Source organism: Erpetoichthys calabaricus, chromosome 4 (genome assembly GCF_900747795.2).
Source record: "Erpetoichthys calabaricus chromosome 4, fErpCal1.3, whole genome shotgun sequence".
Taxonomy (NCBI): domain Eukaryota; kingdom Metazoa; phylum Chordata; class Cladistia; order Polypteriformes; family Polypteridae; genus Erpetoichthys; species Erpetoichthys calabaricus.
This window is the reverse complement of record NC_041397.2, coordinates 133520323-133540727: the sequence shown is the minus strand read 5'-3', so window position 1 is coordinate 133540727 and position 20405 is coordinate 133520323. Positions and strand designations below refer to the sequence as shown.

Below are 20405 nucleotides of genomic sequence, written 5' to 3'. Positions count from 1 at the left end.
ATTAAAAATTGATACTATGTTTTTGAGAATCGATGCACTATCAAAAAACATAATATTGCAATACTGAAGTGTATCGATATTTTTTTACACCCCTATCTGTTAGTACTGCCTTCTACATTCTAACACGATGGAACTTGGGATCTTTCTTATATCCATAGTTTTTATTTCTCCTGCCTCATGGCTCCAGCATACTGGGTTCCAATCGCAAGCAAAGTCCCTGTCTGTGTGGAGAATGCATTTTTTCTATGTGTGTCTGTGTGTTGTTCTTCTACGTTTTAAAGATAGTATGAAGTCAATTGGCAATTCTAAATTAGCTCCATTAGGATTTGTGGATAAGTGGTCCTCTGATGACTGGCAGCCTATACTGGCTCCAGCCCAATACCTGGTGCTTCTGAGGTGCTCCATTCCTCCTTGATTCTAAATTAGGTTAATAGAATTCTGAGAGTGTTATTTTTCATTCTTAAACATTTATTATTGTTTCTTGATGTTTTTGTACATATGTTTACAAACTTTGCCATATATGAATCATGTAGGAAATACAATGTTTTTCGCATTTTTATTTACAACATGATATTAATAATCTATGGCATTTATTATTTTTTTTTATTTTATTTCTTTTTTTTGTATTTATATAGCGCTTTTTTCACTACTCAAAGCACTTAGCAATTGCAGGTTAAGGGCCTTGCTGAAGGGCCCAACAGAGCAGAATCCCTATTGGCACTTACAGGATTAGAACCGGCAACCTTCCGATTGCCAGTGCAGATCCCCTAGCCTCAGAGCCACCACTCCACCTACTAATAATTCATTACATTTATATAGCGCTTTTCTCAGTACTCAAAGCTCTATCCACACAGGGAGGAACCGGGAAGTGAACCCACAATTTTCCACAGTCTCCTTACTGCAAAGCAGCAGCACTACCACTGCGCCACCTGTGAGCACATTTACATGAGGAAAACTGGAAATAATACATATTTTCTAAAGGACTGCCCCATTCTTTGTTAATCTCTCGATGTTTATTATGCATACTAATGATGTAGTTGTTCTATAAAAATCATTATTTTTAAATGAAAAAATGTTGTATACATGAATGAGTTTTACTATGTCTCTAGTGCCCCAATTATTTAAATTTGTATTCAACGTATAATTCACATAGGGATGCCTGGGGCAGTTTTAGCAAAAAACATTGGGGTTAATAAAAGCAGTAGTAGTATTGTCATGTGTACATAGTACAATTAAATTCTTATATTCATGTCTGACCAACATGAACCACTTCACCTCTCTCAAACATCATAATACATAAGAATGTATATATATATATATATTTTAAATATTTGTGTTTTTTCCTTTATATATTTTTTGTGTGTTAGTAGTTGTTACAATTACAACTGAACAGTTTAGGAAACTATCCAGTAATTTTTCCCAGTATCAATCAACAAACTAGAGATATCTATTTTCCTACCTCCAGATTTTCACAAATGAATCTTTTTCCAAGTGACTCTGAATCTCTTTTATTAAATCAAAGGAAGACCAGATTGGGCAAATGTTTTTATGCATTTGATCAACACAGCACTCCACATTTCAAACCATAAAGAAAGGTGAGTGAGGCTCCAATAATTCCTCATTAAAATTAGCTGGGGTGCAGACAGCCATTATACCCTAAGTCAAGAGATAGCACTAGATGACACCAGAGTGTCATCCCTGCAACTCTACTGTGAAATTCAGGCAGCCCAGAAATTGTTCTTTAAAGTACAAGCTAAGGCTGAGAGTGCAAGGAACCCAAAAATAAAATGTAAATGGCTTTGTCCCAGAAGGCCAGAAGCTTAGATGTACGAAATGAGCAGCACACCAGACTGCTTATATGAGTTGATATGAATAGATGGGCAACAGGTAAATCTTGGGAAGGTTACAAGTATGTTTCAAATCTTACTTTATAGCGAGGCATGGTTTAGGGTTTTTAGTTTTTTTATGGTTGGTGTTTATGGGACTCTCCGTGTGATCACTCTCTTTTGTGTGTTTCTGCTGTATTTCTATTTAAGCATTATTTTTTGCTTTTTTGAATATTTTTGTTCTTTATCAGGATGGTACACAGATTAAATTTTGGCTCCTTTGAAGTACCTTTTACAGTTTTAATGCATTTATTTCAGCATATATTTTAAGGCTTTACAGAAAATAAAATGTAAGTAATACCTTTTTTTAACATACTTAATATAATTTTATTATATAACATATATTTAACATAGCATAGTATATATAACAAAATGTTTATAGAGTTTCAAGAGTTTTGGAATAAATATAAACTAGATGATCACTTACATATTTAGGCTTAAAACAGACAGAGTGTAAGTCCCTGGTTGGCTTGAGTCTCTTACAATGAATGTGCCTTCTTTTCCCTACAAACAGGAACATCATCACTAATTAGTCAATATTACACCATTACTTCAATGACAGTACGATATCAAGTATTAAGTTGCTTGAAAGCCCCAAGGTCACTGATTAACTAATGTTCAGTTAAAGCAAAAGCACTCCCTGGGCAGTAAGAGAGAGAGACCTCTGGGTGATATGAAAAGTCCAGCAACAACATACAAATTAAGACAACTGTAAAAATTATTTCCAACTATCCCACAAGGTAAACTTTTTCTAGTGGAAGTAAATCTGGATGCCATTTTACATAAAACAACAGAATGCTCTTAAACTCAGTTATTGCAATTCAAAGTTGAGATACCTATTACTGGAGCACCTGTCACAAGGTAGGATCAATCACTAGGTGAAACGCAAGTCCATAATGAGGTCAAAATTACAAATTATGGTAAGATTTACAATAAACATCTTTACAACGTGAGAAGAAACTGGGGGGTACAGAAATGAAAAGCAACAAAGACACATGGCAATCTTGCAAACGTCACAAAGGATAACTAGACCAGGATTCAAGATGAGATGCAGCATAACTAACCAAATTAATTTATTACATTAAAGCATACGTTCAGCAATTTTCAAATCAAAGTTATTTCTTCAAAATCTTATGATATACATTAATTTGATCTAAAATGAAGATTTTTATTAAAAATAGAAGTGAAGGGGCCAGGGTGAAAACATGAAAACAAAAGTGTTACAACCTACCAGATACATCTATTTTTAATAAAATGGCAGAGCTGTCATTGTGCTCTGACATCTGAAGTAATCCACATCCTACACAAGGGCCAGCAGCACATGTATACACAAGTCATGTTTTATTAGACTACAAATCAAATATGTATATCAGGGCTAGGAATCAATTAAAAAAACAATTAATAACATAAATGTAATTCATTGTGATTAATTGTATCTAACATTAAAACATGTAATTATAAAATTAATACATAAATCAGGAAGCAAATACACACTGAATCACAAAATTAATGTAGAATCAACACAAAGGAATTTAAAAAATAATGGCATAGTTTAAACTAAAACAATGACCTTAAACCTGAACTTTTAACAAAATACTACTTGAGCATGTACAACCTGAATGTGAATGCCTTCCTAAAAGTCATGCTAAAAAGAAGGTAATAAGAAAATGAGGCCAATGTATTAATTCTAAAATTGGCATAGCATATGAAACCTACTGTAGATGTGTCAAAGTAAAAAATGATTGAAATGACTGTTGGATCCAATATTTTTTAACGCATTAAATAGGCCATATTAATCACAAAAATTAATGCGTTAACTTTCACAGGGCTAATTATATATTATAGGCAATGCTTTGTGCACATAACAATAAACTTACAATAGACTGAGCTGATTACACTGCATTTATTATTTAACTTCACATTGCTAAAAAACACTCTGTATTACACACTGTGATGTTTGTATGAATGCATGATTAGGGCTGCCAACTGTCCTCATTTTCCCGCACATGTCCTCATTTTTAATGCGGCATTGACTGTCGGAGGAATTTATAAAATTTTTAAAATATCTGGAATTTTGGCTCCTAAAATTTCAAAATCTCTATATCCTTATCATTGGTAAAAATTGAAAGTCAATCAGCATTTGCAGAAGTAGTGCGCACATTTTTTCCCCAGAATCTTCACTTCTATTTTGGTAGTAAACAATATTAGACAAGATTAGTCAATGTCTGTTCAACTTGGCTTTTTCACTTCATCTTTTGAATTTAGACTTTAGAATGACTTTATCTTCTTGGCGAGTAGACAGTTCATTATAAATGTTGTTCCTTACCTTAATTATTTGTAATCCTAATTCACTGTAACTAAGTGAATTTATTCAAAATCAAAATTACAATTTCACGAATTCTATGTGAGATTGATACAAATTTGTAGGCATAGGGAGTGCCTAGCAGGATGGGAAAGGTTAAAAATACAGGGACATGTTTGAATGTAACAACCACTTTAACCCAATTTCCGTTGGTCCTTGAGTGAAAGAGGACTTATCCGAGGAACCCTGATGTCACTTTCACCCATCATCCCGCTTCTTTTTCCTAAACATCCATAAAGACCATCTGACTGGAGAAGTAGTCGTTATTCATGACCTGGAGTTCATAGTGTACAGATGTCCACAAAAGAGCTGCCATACTGTGGATCAGAGCGATTCCAAATGAGTAAATCAGTACCCTAACTTTTTCTTTCTTTGTTTCAGAGTCGTATTTACAATGTGTAAAAAGTCGTGAAGTATAAAGCGATGTACAAAAAGTTAAAGCGATGTACATTAAGTTACTTAGAGAACAAAAGTCATATGGTAAAATATTGTCAAAAGTCACTACAAAAATAGATTATGTTCATACCTCCAGCTTTAAAATCTTCTCTGCTTTAGCACGTGCCAGGTTACCTGCATACCATCTGGAAGATGGAAATCACAACTATTTAAATGATTAGAATACTTTGGTTTAATCCTTCATTGTCAACATATATTACTAGACACAAAGTATTTCTATCATTACTGTTCATTTTGAGAGACACAAAAAGTAGCATTGTGCATAAGTTTGTTTGAAATCGAAGGGATTCATTCTACAGGAAGCTGTAGTTACTTTAAATATGATTGTGTGAAAGAGGGCACTTAACACTAGTGCGGCTTCTTTTATCTTTCACCCGGACCTATTGGAGGTACTTCCAGGTGGAGCAGAATCACAACAAATTAGGGATCATGGATCCTTGCAGCACACACTGGCAACCCCCACGGAATCTGTCAAATCTGGCTGGAACTAGAGTTCCCAACATACCTTTCAGATGTCTGTACATGTAGCATTTCCAAGGCTTGCTGCCACCTAGCGTAACGGAGGATTACGTAGTTCTCCCCCATCCAAGCATCACAGTGGCCTCCACATGTGTGCCATCCATCAAAGGATCCACTCATTCCACCTGTATACTTTTAGGAGTTACTTTGATACCATAAGGGTTAATTTAACAGTTGCTGCACTAAATTAAGCAAGCTGTTATTTCTCAGTTTACAGCATTTGTGTGTCAATACAGAAATTGCAAAAACGAGTTTTATACATTTTTACTTGAATGCAGCAAGCATTTATGTATGTTACATGAGGTTAATTATGTGTCTCATTTTTTAGACTTTGAATACCAATATCATTACTTTCATTCCTCTTTTCTGTGTTTTGGTTATTTAGGTCATTATTTACTGATGACCAGGCTAGTTGGTCTAACACTAATTAAGCTGCAGCTTTTCAAATTTCATTGTTTGCTATTGTGTTTGCTTGCTTTGCTTGTAATTATTTTTATTAGGATACAATTAAGGGAATAGAAATTAAATGACAAAACAGAGTTAAGCATTATGGCAAAAATACATGTTTCTAAATTTAAAAATTCACATAATTCTAATTTTCTTGTAATTATAATATGTTCTATCCAAGGAGATGGCTTTCCCTTAAACTGTTCCATTTGAAAGGAAGAAATACGTACATTCTGCCTTTTCTTTTCCTATTTCCAGGGTTAAAGACGATAATTTTAGCAATAAAATTCACACACATCTTTGATAATCTACAATTGCAAATATGCCTTTTTTAGAGTAATATGATAAAAAAGAATAGGTTGGATGTACAATAAATAATAATGATACCTTTCAAAATAACTATTTATTATTTTGTTTGCCTATTTATTATTATTATTACCTATTTTCTTTTCTTGTAACTACCTCTTTGACATTTTATAATGCACTATGAGCTATATTCTTTGTATGAAAATATAGAATAGAAATAAATGTTGTTGCTGTTACTATGTATGCATGACAATAAACTTGACTTCTGGATATCATATGGCCAGGCAAATTTTCCATTTGTCGGATTGGAAGATAAGCAAATCTCACCAACCTCCTGTACAAAATAGTCCATTATTTGTTACAGTGCCTTTATAAAAGAATGACAGTCATTTGAAACTAGAATTTTTGCATATGGGTATATGAAGACATAACCTGTATATATACATATGTACAGACTTTTATTTGGACATGATACAGTATGTCTGTTTTTTTCAGCACCTTTTATACTGAGCAAACTTTAAAGGCTGTCTGAGCCAGACTTACTCATAGTCTTCAACCTTTTCTGAGCAAATGGAGAAGGAATTAACTGGAGCAGCATGTTCACATCTGTTACAAAAAAAATGCAGCATTTAGAAAAAACACCATTATTTGTTAATAAAGCTCTAGAATAAACATTCAAACAGAAATAACATAAATAACAATTCAATAACAATAAATTCACACACTGCTCATATTTTACAAATAATGTAAGCAACAAATATACTATCACTTTCTTTTTTAGGTTTGATTAATTTTTAGGATTTAAATAATGTGTAAATAAGGAAAATACAGATCAGTATGGTAGCGTGGTAGTGCTGAACTGGCAGGGTGGCAGTACAAGATGGCTTCTCAATAGGATGTTAATTCTAAGTGCTGGAAAGAAAACCTGGTTTTGACACAAATATTATGTAGTTATTGCACAAATCTTTATATTAAACCTCAGTAAAATTACATAATATATTACTTGATTAAGGAAGTAAAATAATTATTTTGTTAAGAAAATAAGTCTCTGGTGCCCTGCCTGGGCTTTGTTTCCTGCCTTGCGCCCTGTGTTGGTTGGGAGTGGCTCCAGCAGACCCCCGTGACCCTGTAGTTAGGATATAGTTGGTTGGATAATGGATGGATGGAAATAAGTCTGCAACAGAATAACACCTATGTAAAGGAAGGACAAGCAACCAAAAAAAATATTGGAGGTACAATTCATCAGTGTTTAATGTATAGTACAAACAAAAATATAACTTAAAGTCAAGAAGATATGAATATACAAGGTGAAGATTTAATTGTTGTACATAATAATTAAGTTGCATCAATTCAGTACAAGTACAAGAGTCTGCCACTAGTGGTCATTGGAGATTTTGGATTGGCTCCAAACACTCCTAAGAAAAGCCCTGCCCCAAAAAAAGCACAAATGGAACCGACAAAATTAAAAAAATTTACTGACAGTTAAAATCAACAAGAATAAAGCCAGCCTAGCAGGAAGGATAATAAGTAGCACTGTCAGTATAGAAGCGTTGAAAAAATCAATAGATTTCTCATTTAAAGCAATCGATGACTTCAAAAAAGAAATGACGGAAGTTAAACAAATAAATAAAGAACAAGAAAAACAAATAAAAAAACTTACAATTAAAGTAAATGAAACAGAAATTATATAAAAGAGGGTGGAATTTGAGGCTTTATGGCATTCCAGAGAAGGAGAATGAAGACATTAAATTAAAAGTAATTGAAATCACACAAACAGTGTTGCTGATATCTTGAATCATCAATAGACAATGTGCACCAACTTGGGAGAATAAAACCGACTGCAGATAGTAGACCGAGTGCCATTATCATCCAGTTTACAGCAAGATCTACAAGAAACGTATTGTGGAAAAATGCGAAGGGGAGTGAATTTTTGAGAAGCAATAAATTCAGATGTGGCGAATATTTGACGCCGAAAGAGATATTAGGAACCAGCTGTGGCCATTGATAGAGTTAGCACAAAGGTAAGGAAAGAAAGCCTATTTTGTGGGAGTTAAAGCATATATTGAGAGTAAAGAAGTTCAATAATAAGCAAATAATTGTTTCTGACTATATAGCACCAAAAACTAATTTCATTTGAGAGTTGATACCCTAAAGTATAGCTGATTTGGCTATACTGTAATTGGTTATATAGAATACTTTGTTTATGCCTATTTCAATGTGTTCTATTAATATCAGGTTTTTTTTTAATTGAATTAACAGAAAAGCCGTTTTTTGTTCTGTAGAAGATTTGAAGCTGATTTTTACTTTATTCAGGAAATGCATGCTTGTGATTCTGATGTTGATTTTTAGAGAAACCAATGACTAAATGATATCTAGATTTCAAATGGTAGCAATTGTTCTGCTGATGTGGCTATTTTTAAAGGAAAGTTTAAACCTAAGATTCTTAAAACAAGAATACATCATTACGGTTGATGGATTACACATTGACAACAACATGCAAATTGGAAAATTTTGTTTTTTTTGTTTTTACTCTTGAATAAAAGTGCCACTTGTTTTGCTATACCTTTTGTGAAAGTGTTTATTTGATAGTTGAACTTGGGGTGGAGTGGTGGCTCTGAGGCTAAGGATCTGCGCGGGTATCCCAAAGGTTGCCGGTTCAAATCCCCGTCACTGCCATAAGAGATCCTACTCTGCTGGGCCCTTGAGCAAGACCCTTAACCTGTAATTGCTCCAGGGGCGCTGTACAATGGCTGACCCTGCGCTCTGACCCCAAGGGGTATGCGAAAACTAACAAATTCCTAATACGAGAAATCGTATAAGGCAAAATAAAGAACAAAAAAAAAAACTAAAGTCTTCACACATTATACACGTGACGTCAACATTTTGTTTTTATTACTATAACATTAAGTTTGTTTTAGTTATGTATTCGACATTCTTGCCTCTTATTTCCTGTCATCCTACATTTGCACAGATTGTTATAGACACGGAACACACATGAAATGTATGTATCCCAAATGATGATATATTATTTACCCTATACAATTCCAGACACCTCACTCACAGATACACAAACTTCAGCCGTTAGAGTTTTGTGTCTGACCTCAGCTGCTTTGGTGGGGGATGGAATCGCAGGCTGCTTGCTTCTGACCGACACATTTGCGAAACAAAGATGCTGGTCCCTGCGGTGGGCTGGCACTCTGCCCAGGGTTTGTTTCCTGTCTTGCGCCCTGTGTTGGCTGGGATTGGCTCTAGCAGACCCCCGCAACCCTGTAGTTAGGATATAGCGGGTTGGATAATGGATGGATGGATGGATGGAAGATGCTGGTGAGGAGGTGCAAGGAACTTTAAGGCAGCCCTGCATTACAAATATTTTCGCAGGCTTTCAGGTTTCTAGTGTTAAAAAAATACAGACAGTGGAATATCATCCCTAAATAGCTTGTTGCTACCCGATCTTCACGTGCATGCATAGAATGCATGCCCAATCCGGAACTTTTAGTGTTGCTACACTACCCAAGCTTCTTATTTTATAAAATTAAGTAAGTGTCATACAAAATTATTCATAACATTTATCGTGTTATGCAGATTTTATCCAGATTCAATTTCAACCTAAATGAAAATTTTATAATATGGAAACAGAAAATATAATGCATCACTATATTCTTGGCAAATGTTTTGAAAGAACTTAAATATTGTGTACACTTTTCTTTGAATCTCCAGATATCTGTCAATGATTTTGTTATTTTACTAACATGCCCAGATGTGGACAAGAGATTTACATATATATATGTATCCCCAAGGAAGTCTTGACGGACCAGGGGACACCTTTCACCTCGGAGACGTTCAGGGAGACTGCCAAGTTACTGAAAATAAAGCATTTAAAGACCGCGGTGTATCATCCTCAAACCGACGGTCTAGTGGAGAGATTTAATCAGACTCTCAAACAGATGCTACGTAAGGTGGTCAGCAAGGATGGAAGGACCTGGGATCAGCTCCTCCCCCTCGTCCTTTTTGCCTATCAGGAAGTCCCACAAGCCTCCACGGGGTTCTCCCCTTTTGAATTACTGTATGGGCGACAACCCCGGGGCATATTAGATATTCTAAAAGAAGGATGGGAAGAAGAGGCTCTTCCCACTACAAATATATAAGAATATATCGCGCAATTACGCGATAGATTTGGAAAGATTAGGCCCCTCCTTAAAAGTCACATGGAAGAGGCCTAAGCAGCACAGGTCCGTTGTTACAACCACGGCACGTCTCTCAGAGAGTTCCAACTGGGAGATCGGGTCATGGTTCTAGTGCTTACCTTCCACTCTAAGTTTCTTGCCCATTGGCAAGGCCCCTACGAATTTAAGGAAAGGAAGGGCCTCGTCGACTATTTGGTGAGTCAACCCAATCGTCGGCTGAGGGAGCGGGTTTATCATATTAACTTGCTGAAACCGTGGAAGGACAGGGAGCCCGATCCCTCCTCCGGCCAGCACCGCTCACTCTTCGCTCACACTGCTAACCTTAACTTTGGTACGGATTTAAGTCCTAGACAACGGCAGGAGCTGGAAACAGTTATCCGGGCCATTCGGGAGGTAGTCAGTAAAAACCCTGGAAGGACCTCTCTGATTGAGCACAACATAGTGACAGAGCCCGGGGTTATTGTCCGAGAATGCCCGTATCGTCTTCCTGAGGCAAAAAGGGCTGAAGTGGAACTTGAGATCCAGCGCATGCTGGATCTAGGTGTGATTGGTCCAGTCCCATTGTGCTAGTCGGGAAGCCTGACGGGAGTTGGAGGTTTTGCAATGACTTCCGTCAGCTTAATCAAGTCTCCCAATTTGATGCCTATCCAATGCCGCGAGTGGACGACCTCCTCGAGAGGCTTGGGCAGGCTCGATACTTGACCACAATTGACATGACTAAGGGGTACTGGCAGGTTCCTTTAACGGACTCTGCGAAGGAAAAAAACGCGTTTAGCACCCCTAGCGGACACTGGCAGTATCGTGTCCTTCCATTTGGGTCACACGGGGCTCCAGCAACCTTCCAGCATCTGGTGGACAAAGTGCTCCGACCTCACAACCCATACAGTGCTGCCTACCTCGATGACGTGGTCATCTATTCCAGCACATGGAAGGAGCACATACAGCAGGTACGAGCGGTATTGCGGACACTTGGTGAGGCCGGGCCCCGGATTAATCCCAAGAAATGTTTCTTTGGATTAAGTGAGGCCAAATATTTAGGCTACCTGGTGGGTCGGGGTACCGTAAGGCCACAGTGCTCAAAAGTAGATGCCATTTTGAAATGACCCCGTCCGCAAACCAAGCGTCAAGTCCAAGCCTTTCTCAGGTTAGCGGGATACTACCGCCGGTTCGTACCCCGAATCTCGGAGAGAGCGGCGCCCTTGACTGATTTAACAAAGAAGAGGGCCCCGAACATAGTGGTATGGACTGAAAAGACTGGCGCTGCATTTAGTGACTTGAAGCAGGACCTTACGTCCGCACCCATTCTGAAAGCACCTAACTTTTCTCTGCCTTTCATCCTCCAGACGGACGCTTCGGACACAGGCCTGGGGGCCATGCTGAGCCAAAGTGTCGATGGTGTGGAACACCCCGTCATGTTCCTGAGCCGGAAACTGTTGGACCGGGAGACCAGGTACGCAGCTGTGGAAAGGGAGGCTTTGGCGATTAAGTGGGCGATTACTCAGCTTAGGTACTACCTGTTGGGCTGGGAATTCACCCTTGTCACGGACCATGCACCCCTACAATGGATGGCCCTGCACAAGGAGTCGAATCCGCGGGTCATCAGGTGGTTTCTTGACCTACAGCCGTACAAGTTTTCGCTCATCCATCGTCGGAGCCATCTCCATGCCAACGCTGATGCTCTTTCTTGGGTTCACGACCTTTCGGTTGGGTCCACCCGACCCGAAGGGTCTGGGCTAAGGGGGGGGGGGCCTTGTCACACACGTGCGCATGGGAGGCAGCTAAAGGGCTTGAGGGAAGACAGTTCTGAGGCATGCCGGGATGTGGCAGAGTGCACTGATTCTTTTTTTCCCTTGCCTGTAGACCATTCCCGGGAGATCTCACCTGGCTCTCATGACGTCACTTCCGGGACCGAGCCAAAGGAAGAAGACCTTACCGGCTCTGGCCCCTGTGATGTCACCTCCGGGCTTGAACCAATGGCAGATGATCCTGAGCCAGACCCATATGACCTCACTTCCTGTCTTAACCTTTAAAAGTCTAACCGTTTCCCCTATGTGTCAGTCTTGTTGTGGACTCTGTTATAAGCACTTCAGTGCTCTTTATTTTTGCATATACGACTTTGCAGCCAGGATACCTCATTATACGGGTGGCTGCCCCAAACCTTTATCTGTGTGATGTCTCATTATTGCAACAATATATATATATATATATATATATATATATATATATATATATATATATATATATATATTTATTGGTTTTAATTAGAAACAAATAACTTTCCATACACTCAATTAACAAACCAAAATTCAACCCTCACCCAGAGAATTTTATTTATAATAAATTTATTATTCATTAAGGGGAAGTATCACATCCATAAAATGAAATGGATGAAATCCACACCAAGTTTTAGTCTGTTTAAAAAATCAATAGAATTTTATTTAAAAACCATTCAAAATATTAAAAATAAGAAAGCTAAAAGAACATTCATATGTTAAATTGTTCATGTAAATTTGTTAAATAATCTGATTTTGCATTATTTGTATTATTATTCTTGTATGCTTTAAACTTTATTTTTTTTAAACTGTTATTTATTGTATCTTTAATGATTATAAATAAATCATTAAAAAAAAATAACTTGTGGGGTTGTAGAAGTCTTTCCACCAGATGTTGGAAGATTGCAAGAGCCCCATGCAGCCTGAAGGGTAGGGCACAGTACTGCCAGTGGCCACTAGGATACTAAACAGAGTCTTTTCCTTCTCCGCATCAGTCAGAGGAATCTGCTAATCACATGTCGTTATATAGAAGGTGGACAGGTACCAAGCTCTTCCCAGTCTCTTTAGGAGGTCGTCCACCCTTAGCATGGGATAGGTGTCAAAATGGGAAACCTGGCTGAGCCAGCAAAAGTCATTACAAAAATGCCAACTCCCATTAAGCTTAGGGACTAACATGATTAGGCTTAACCATGGGCTGTGACAGTTATTACCCCCAGGTCCAGCATATGGTGTATTTCCAACTCTACCTCTGCCCTCTTTGCCTCTGGGAGTATATAGAAACACTTGTGGATTACCACCCCCAGCTCACTGACAATATAGTGAGCGATCAATGTCATAGCTGAGGATCTACAACCCCTTTAACTGATGCAATTACATGACCCAGCTCCTCCTTTTTATTATGGTGATATCAAATTACCTCAATACAAAATTTACTCATAATACAGTTAGCAAATATATAATATTAAAAGCTAAATTACATTCAAGAGCAGCATCAGCTAAATTATTACAAAAAAGGATGCACAGAATAAAATTACAAAGCCTCTTTAATAAAACCCCTGTGTGCGTCCAGTGTCCGTGTGTGTGTGTCTTCTGGTAAAGTGCGCATGCGTGGGGCACGGTGTGACGCGTCACACAAGACAGAGAGGGCGGGACCTATAAAAATATTGCGCAGCCGATCCAATCGGATTTCTGTAAATGAGGTAAGACTTAAAACAAAAGGCACGAAAAATCCAATCAGATACTGAGACGTGGAGACCAGCTTCCCTAAAGAGGTGGGATTAGTGTTTGTTGTTGTGCAAGTGTTTACTCTGAGGATGTCAGATTTGCGATTAAGAAGCCTGGCCCGGTAAAGTGTAAAGTGTCAGTCATTGAAGGGGTTTTCCTAAATATACAAATTTTCATGATATTACAAAAGGATGACTTTTAAAAGCAGATTTATTTTCGCGCACATAAAATCCGTTGCTGTGAAGACACCACACATACACGCCAGCACGGATTAAAATACTTTCTGGGGAACTGCACAGTACTTGCTGGAGAGACGCCACAAGCATGAACTGCACGCCACACATTACATCAGTTGCTGGGGAGACTCTGCTGATTGCCCACTGTTGTAACAGAAAATTAAACACATATTATGGACATCAAAGCCAGTATTACTGTCAGAGAAAATTACAGGCATTTTACGGAAATACAAACCAGTATTACTGCGAGACAAAATTAAAGGCACACAATACAGTGACGCATATTACAGCCACATACAAGCCAGTATTACTGTAACAAAAAATATTACGGACATACAAGCCTATATTACTGTGACTATCTACTAACAACATGCCACCCAAAAAAGAAGAAAAAGAAAATGAGCATCAGAAAAACGCTAAAAGAGAAAGACTCAGAAGAGCAAATAGATCTATAAAAAAACAGGAAAATGAGCGTAAAAAATTATCAAAGAGAATGCACTACTGTTCTAGCACCCGTTATTGTAACGGGCTTAATGTCTAGTTGTTAATAAAACAATTCAAAATCTTGCACATTTTGAACGCTTTAGTGTTTTTTTCAATTTTTTGTAAGCTATTTCTAGCATTTTAATGAAAGATGTTACTATAAGGTCTAACATCCTGGAATTTACACTTATGTATATGAAAATTACCAAGAAGGAAAGCAGAGTTACTATATTTTCTAAAATTTTCTCTTCAAAATTGCATAGAAAAAAAGAACAGTAATTAAAGAGACAGGAAAAGATTTTTTTCATTCTTGATAGTCAAATAAATAAATCATTCCAAAGCACTTTAGAGTAGGAAAAGAAAGTAAAAGAAATGTGAGAGGCATTCATCTCTATTTATTCAAAAACATTTTTGGAATATACTGTTATACTTATGAATTAATTTATTATTTGGGTAATATTTATTTATAATTTTGAAGTGGATTTATTTAACCTTGTACAGACCAAGCAATTTTAAAATGTATATACCCAATAGTGGAACACCATCTCATGTGGGCATTAGAGATGGATTTATTAAATACAAGAATAGCCTTTCTGACATGAGATATGAGAATGACATTTATAATCTAAAAATGGAATCCCATTTACCATAACAGATGGAAACTTTTACTCCATTTGAGAGTATAAGCAATGTGATTTTAAAGTAATAACAAGTTTTTGAGAATTGCATAAATAACATTAAAGAAATCTTTAAACTTAACTACAATATTTGGCTGTTCACAAAGCGTATCCCTTTATCATACCATTCTTGTATGAAAATAGATTTTTTTGAGAATAAATGTACTGATTGTTCCAGAGAAGTGCTGAGTAATGTGAAAAATTCTGTTTATAGCTAATTTTCCAAGAGTCAAGAGCTTGTTTGTGAAAATTGGATAACTGGATCGGTAAACTGCTGCACTGTAAATCACAAGACAGTGAGAAGTTTAGGCCACCACATTTTTCAAAAATTAAATTAGGAAGCTAAAATCATTACAGATGCATTTTTTGATCCGGTTAATTTAAAAACAGAATTTATAGTTTGTAAGTTAAGAACATTTAATCACCCTACTTAATATGAATAAGGCAGAATCAATTAATTTGCAAGTTTTGGAGTTAACAAAAAGAGATTGAGCAGGATAGACAAGCCTTGATAACCCCTCCATTTAAGCAAGTAAAATTCTGCTATAAATTTAACTATTCTATATTCTACTGTGTCTGTAACTAGCTATTAAAATTTTTTATTTTCTGTATTTTGTTCAAGAAATTAATAGATATCCTATCATCTGTGGATCTGAATATATCAATACCCAAGTTCTTGACTGAGTCCTTAACAGTTATTACACAAATCTTATTTGTTTTAAAGACAGGTAAAATTTCACAATTATTTTGTATTCATTTTCAGGCCAGATGAGTCTGAAAAGAGAACCATTTCTTTTAAAGCATTTGACACCTGATGTTCATTCTTAAGAAAAAGACAAGTGTCATCAGCTAGCTTACTTATAATTAACATGTTAGTTTCAATCTTAATTCATTCAATGTCTAAACAATGACAACTATACAGATTTAATAATTCAACTGCAAAAAGAAATAAAAAGGGAGATACTGGGCAACCTTGTTGAATTCCTCTTTTAATATAAAATCTACTAGTGGTCCCAAAAGACAAGGCCACACTGCTGTTTATTCCTTTTTACAGAGAGCATTATTATTATTTTTTTTAATTTTTAAAATTTAAAAGGAGATGAATAAAAACACAAAGGAAGCTATCAAAGAAGAGCTGGTTGGTAAAAAGGAAAACAATGGCTCAATTATTTGAAGAGGGTTCTGCTTCAAAGTGTCAGATGAGCAGCAGAATAATGTATTCTGTAAAGAATGCAGAAAACAACTCTGTACTTCAGTGGAAACCCACTTTTTAAAGAGAAAGTCTGCCTTTTGTTATTTTTGCTCTGTATCTTTTCTGTTTACATTTTCTTAATTGCACAGCTGTGAGTCTTTTGTTATGCAGGAAAAGAACAGTATTTTATTTTATTCAAAGAGCATTATTATTTAATATATGCCAATAGTTTATTTTTGAGCCATTTCTCATGAACATCTACAGCTAATAAAAGTGCCTGTGTGACATTTGAGACTTTGACTCAGAACTGTCTTTTTGTCTTTGTACTTCATGGGAAGAAAAAATATTGAGATATATATCATACATCGCCATTCAGCTAAAAAATATTGAGATATGATTTTTGGTCCATATCGCCCAGCCCTAGGTGAAAGCTATTGATAGTACCTTGTAATCAAAATTTACTAATGTTATGAGGCACCAAGTTTCTAAATATACTGTAAATGATTCTTATTTGGTTTGGCAATTAACGCTGTAAGGCTGTAAGGCCTTGTTTCATTGTTATAGACAATTCCCCATTTTCCAAGCACTCTTGTAAGACATCAAGTAATGTCTCCCTAATATTGTCCCAAAATTATGTACAAAATTCAAATGGTAGAGCATTTGGCCCTGGCAATTTGTTTTTGGTACATTTATAATAACACAATTTAATTCTTCTAATACCAGCTCATCATCACATAATGTTTTATAATTATCATTTATGTTAGAAACAAAATAGCGTATCTTATTAAAAAATTCATCACATCTGGAGTTTGCATGTTCTCCCCGTGTCTGCGTGGGTTTCCTCCGGGCGCTCCGGTTTCCTCCCACAGTCCAAAGACATGCAGGTTAGGTGGATTGGCGATTCTAAATTGGCCCTAGTGTGTGCTTGGTGTGTGGGTGTGTGTGTGTGTGTCCTGCGGTGGGTTGGCACCCTGCCCGGAATTGGTTCCTGCCTTGTGCCCTATGTTGGCTGGGATTGGCTCCAGCAGACCCCCATGACCCTGTGTTCGGATTCAGCGGGTTGGAAACTGGATGGATGGATGGATGTTTACATTAAAGGTTGAGGCGTGTACATATTTGTAAAATCTTGAAAAAAAAGAGAAGATATCTTTTAGGTCAGTTGCTAAAGTATCATTAATATATAATGATGAAATACACTTATAATGACTATATGTTTTTTTCCAAATTAATGACAATAATTTGTATAAACACATTGTTAAAACAGAAACGTTTTTCATATTTTAGTAATAAATGACAAAATGTAGACATAAACTATATAATATGTGAAGCCTGAAGTCCAAAGATCAAATAAACACTTTCACAAAAGGTTCAAGGATGGTACAACAGTTTCCGTGGCGTAGCAGTAAGAATTGATGACTTGTCATCAATAGCCCACTGGTTCGATCATAACTGTCTCATATATTTACCGCTTTGAGTAATGAGCTGCTCTTATTGTCAATATCGTACAATAAACACATACATTTAATATGCGTCTGTAACAGCTGCTGTAAATTTATAGTACTTGTAAAAGTTTGAATTTTTTTTTTCAATTTTATTCTCAGTCACAATCACAATTTTAGTTTTATTGAGTGTTCCTGATTACGCTGAACTAGTATGCACCTTAGGGTCCATGATGTAAAGGCCGCACTCAAAAAAAACAGAGACATAAGTATATATGATATTTGGAATTATTCATTTTATGACCTGTATAGTACATTTCGGAAAACGTTGTGGCACGGATGCAACATTATTGACATTATTCATATTCATTCGCATACCATCTTGCGGTTGTAGTGACCGCATGTTTTTTTTTTTCCGATCTTGCCCATTCTCCACATTTTGGTGCATGGTGATGTTTCTTTTGTACTGTAGGACATGTAGAGGAAAGAATAGTACAGAGAGGTCAGTTCTGTGCTATATGCAATCATCATATGCATTCAAATGTTAACAGTTCCCTCACACCCAAGGACCATCCTTTCTACATTTACGACATGTGTACCTGTTGCAATGTACATACTTCTTTCTATGCTGTGGTTCCTATTACATTGAAGGGCGCCTGATACTGACTCAGTTTGCTTTCCTGCTAAAGAATATTGCATTAGTGCAATGATGTTTTCTGATTGGTACTATTCAGGTCATAAAATGATTTCTTCAAAATGTCACATATATTTGTCTCTTTCTTTTTTTCTCTGTGTTGCGTTGACATCATGCACTAGAAGGCGTGAGCTTATTCAGTGTGAGTAGGAGCACACAGGTGGCCGGTTGCTTGTGCTATAACAAGCTTGACCTGGCGATGATTAACACACATGTTAATCAAGGCATGTACGGGGTCTATGGAGAAAAGTAGAGTGTCCGTGGCTCATCTTGCAGAGGAATTTCGTTGTCGCTTCTTACAAAAAAAGACAATGGAAAAAGAAAAGGAGGATGCAACATCAACAAGCTTCTGTTCCAAGACAGCCGCTTCCCCCAGGAAAGCAAACTGAGTCAGCGTCAGGCACCCCTTCAATGTATTAATTAATTATTTTCTTAACCTCATGGAAGTGTTTGTGTATATCGCCAAACTGTGCAAAATGCATTGAAGTCAAAGGGAAAGGACTAACTGAGCTAGAATTAACTGGATTATGATGATGCAATCATCTTTAAAGTATCTCAGAGGGCTAGGGAAACATCTACCAACTATACTAGTCAGATTCTTGTGGCCAAAAAGGTGACCTGAGCTGTGCAGTAGCAGTGCCAACCACTGCACCACCATGCCTCCTTGAGATCAAAGAAGAAAGACTGCAGTCAGTGACCCGCAGTCATATATTTCATGAAAACAAAGTGGAAATGTCGAAATTGTAGTCAAAAGTCAGAGAAAATACGTAGGTCTTTTAAAGGGTGAAAATTCAAAGTGCTGTGTCATGATTGAAGCCGGTGGCTCATTTTATTTTTTTAAACTTCATTGAAGGCTCTACAGACTGTCTGTGCTGATGCTTTGCACTTTTGATTCTATCAAAAAGACTGAAATGTCTTTGAAATAGTAAGAAATCTTTTGTTATTATTTCATAGAGTCTTCTGTGTTTGGAAAGGGTGGTTGTCAGGCTACTTCAAGATTTGTTTTTTATCTCCACGTGGCTAATTATAAATGCATAGAGCACGTGCCTTCTTCTCTTATACTGACCTGGAACTTGAACATCGACCTGAACATTTGGCAACAAGCCAGTTTTGAGAACCAGCATAATTTACTTTCTGTTCTACGACTATGTCCCACAGAGTATGTAATGCAAATGATCAGCATTACATACCCATGGGGATGTTATGCTGGCCTCGCAAAGCATTATGGGGCACTGGGGAGAAAAGTTCTCCAAAACTGGCCGAATTATCAGTAAATAATTTGATGAGCAAATGCAAATGTAGCAAATTTGCTGCGAATAACACTTTGGTGAAATTCGCTGATAAAAACTAGTTAACATCTACACTTTAAATAACCATACTAATATACTACCAGATACTTAAAGTACTCTGACTGTAAGGTATTACACTCAAACCAAATATTCAATATATTTCTTAGACCGAAGGCAATGAGTTTATTCTAATTTCAAAATGTCTTAAATGTAAGTAAATTAATTCTAAATCCATTATGGCACTCTGATGAAAGGCACAAAACAAGATTGGCCTCATTCTAATTTATTTGTTTTAAGAAAACTTTTTTCCTTCAATATAAGCAAAGGGACCTAAGGTCTTCAATACAGTGATCCCTCGCTATATCGCGCTTTGCCTTTCGCGGCTTCACTCTATCGCGGATTTTATATGTAAGCATATTTAAATATATATCGCGGATTTTTTGCTGGTTCGCGGATTTCTGCGGACAATAGGTCTTTTAATTTCTGGTACATGCTTCCTCAGTTGGTTTGCCCAGTTGATTTCATACAAGGGACGCTATTGGCAGATGGCTGAGAAGCTACCCAACTTACTTTTCTTTCTCTCTCTCTTGCGCTGACTATCTGTGATCCTGATGTAGGGGGTGTGAGCAGGGGGGCTGTTCACACACCTAGACGATACGGACGCTTGTCTAAAAATGCTGAAAGATTATCTTCACGTTGCTACCTTCTGTGTGCAGCTTTTAAGTATGCTGCACGGTG

At 36.9% G+C, this 20405-nt stretch overlaps 1 protein-coding gene across 1 annotated transcript in view; it reads right to left on the bottom strand.

The window, feature by feature from the left end:
• The window catches only part of LOC114650274 (cytoplasmic tyrosine-protein kinase BMX-like), a 163186-nt gene that overhangs the window by 82237 nt on the left and 60544 nt on the right, over positions 1-20405 (bottom strand). Inside the window, exons 8-10 of the mRNA XM_028799805.2 lie at positions 6520-6582; positions 4775-4829; positions 2314-2390 (exon numbers count right to left, since the gene is read on the bottom strand). Of these exons, the coding sequence (XP_028655638.2) occupies positions 2314-2390; positions 4775-4829; positions 6520-6582 (195 nt within the window). The remainder of the gene's footprint in view (positions 1-2313; positions 2391-4774; positions 4830-6519; positions 6583-20405) is intronic.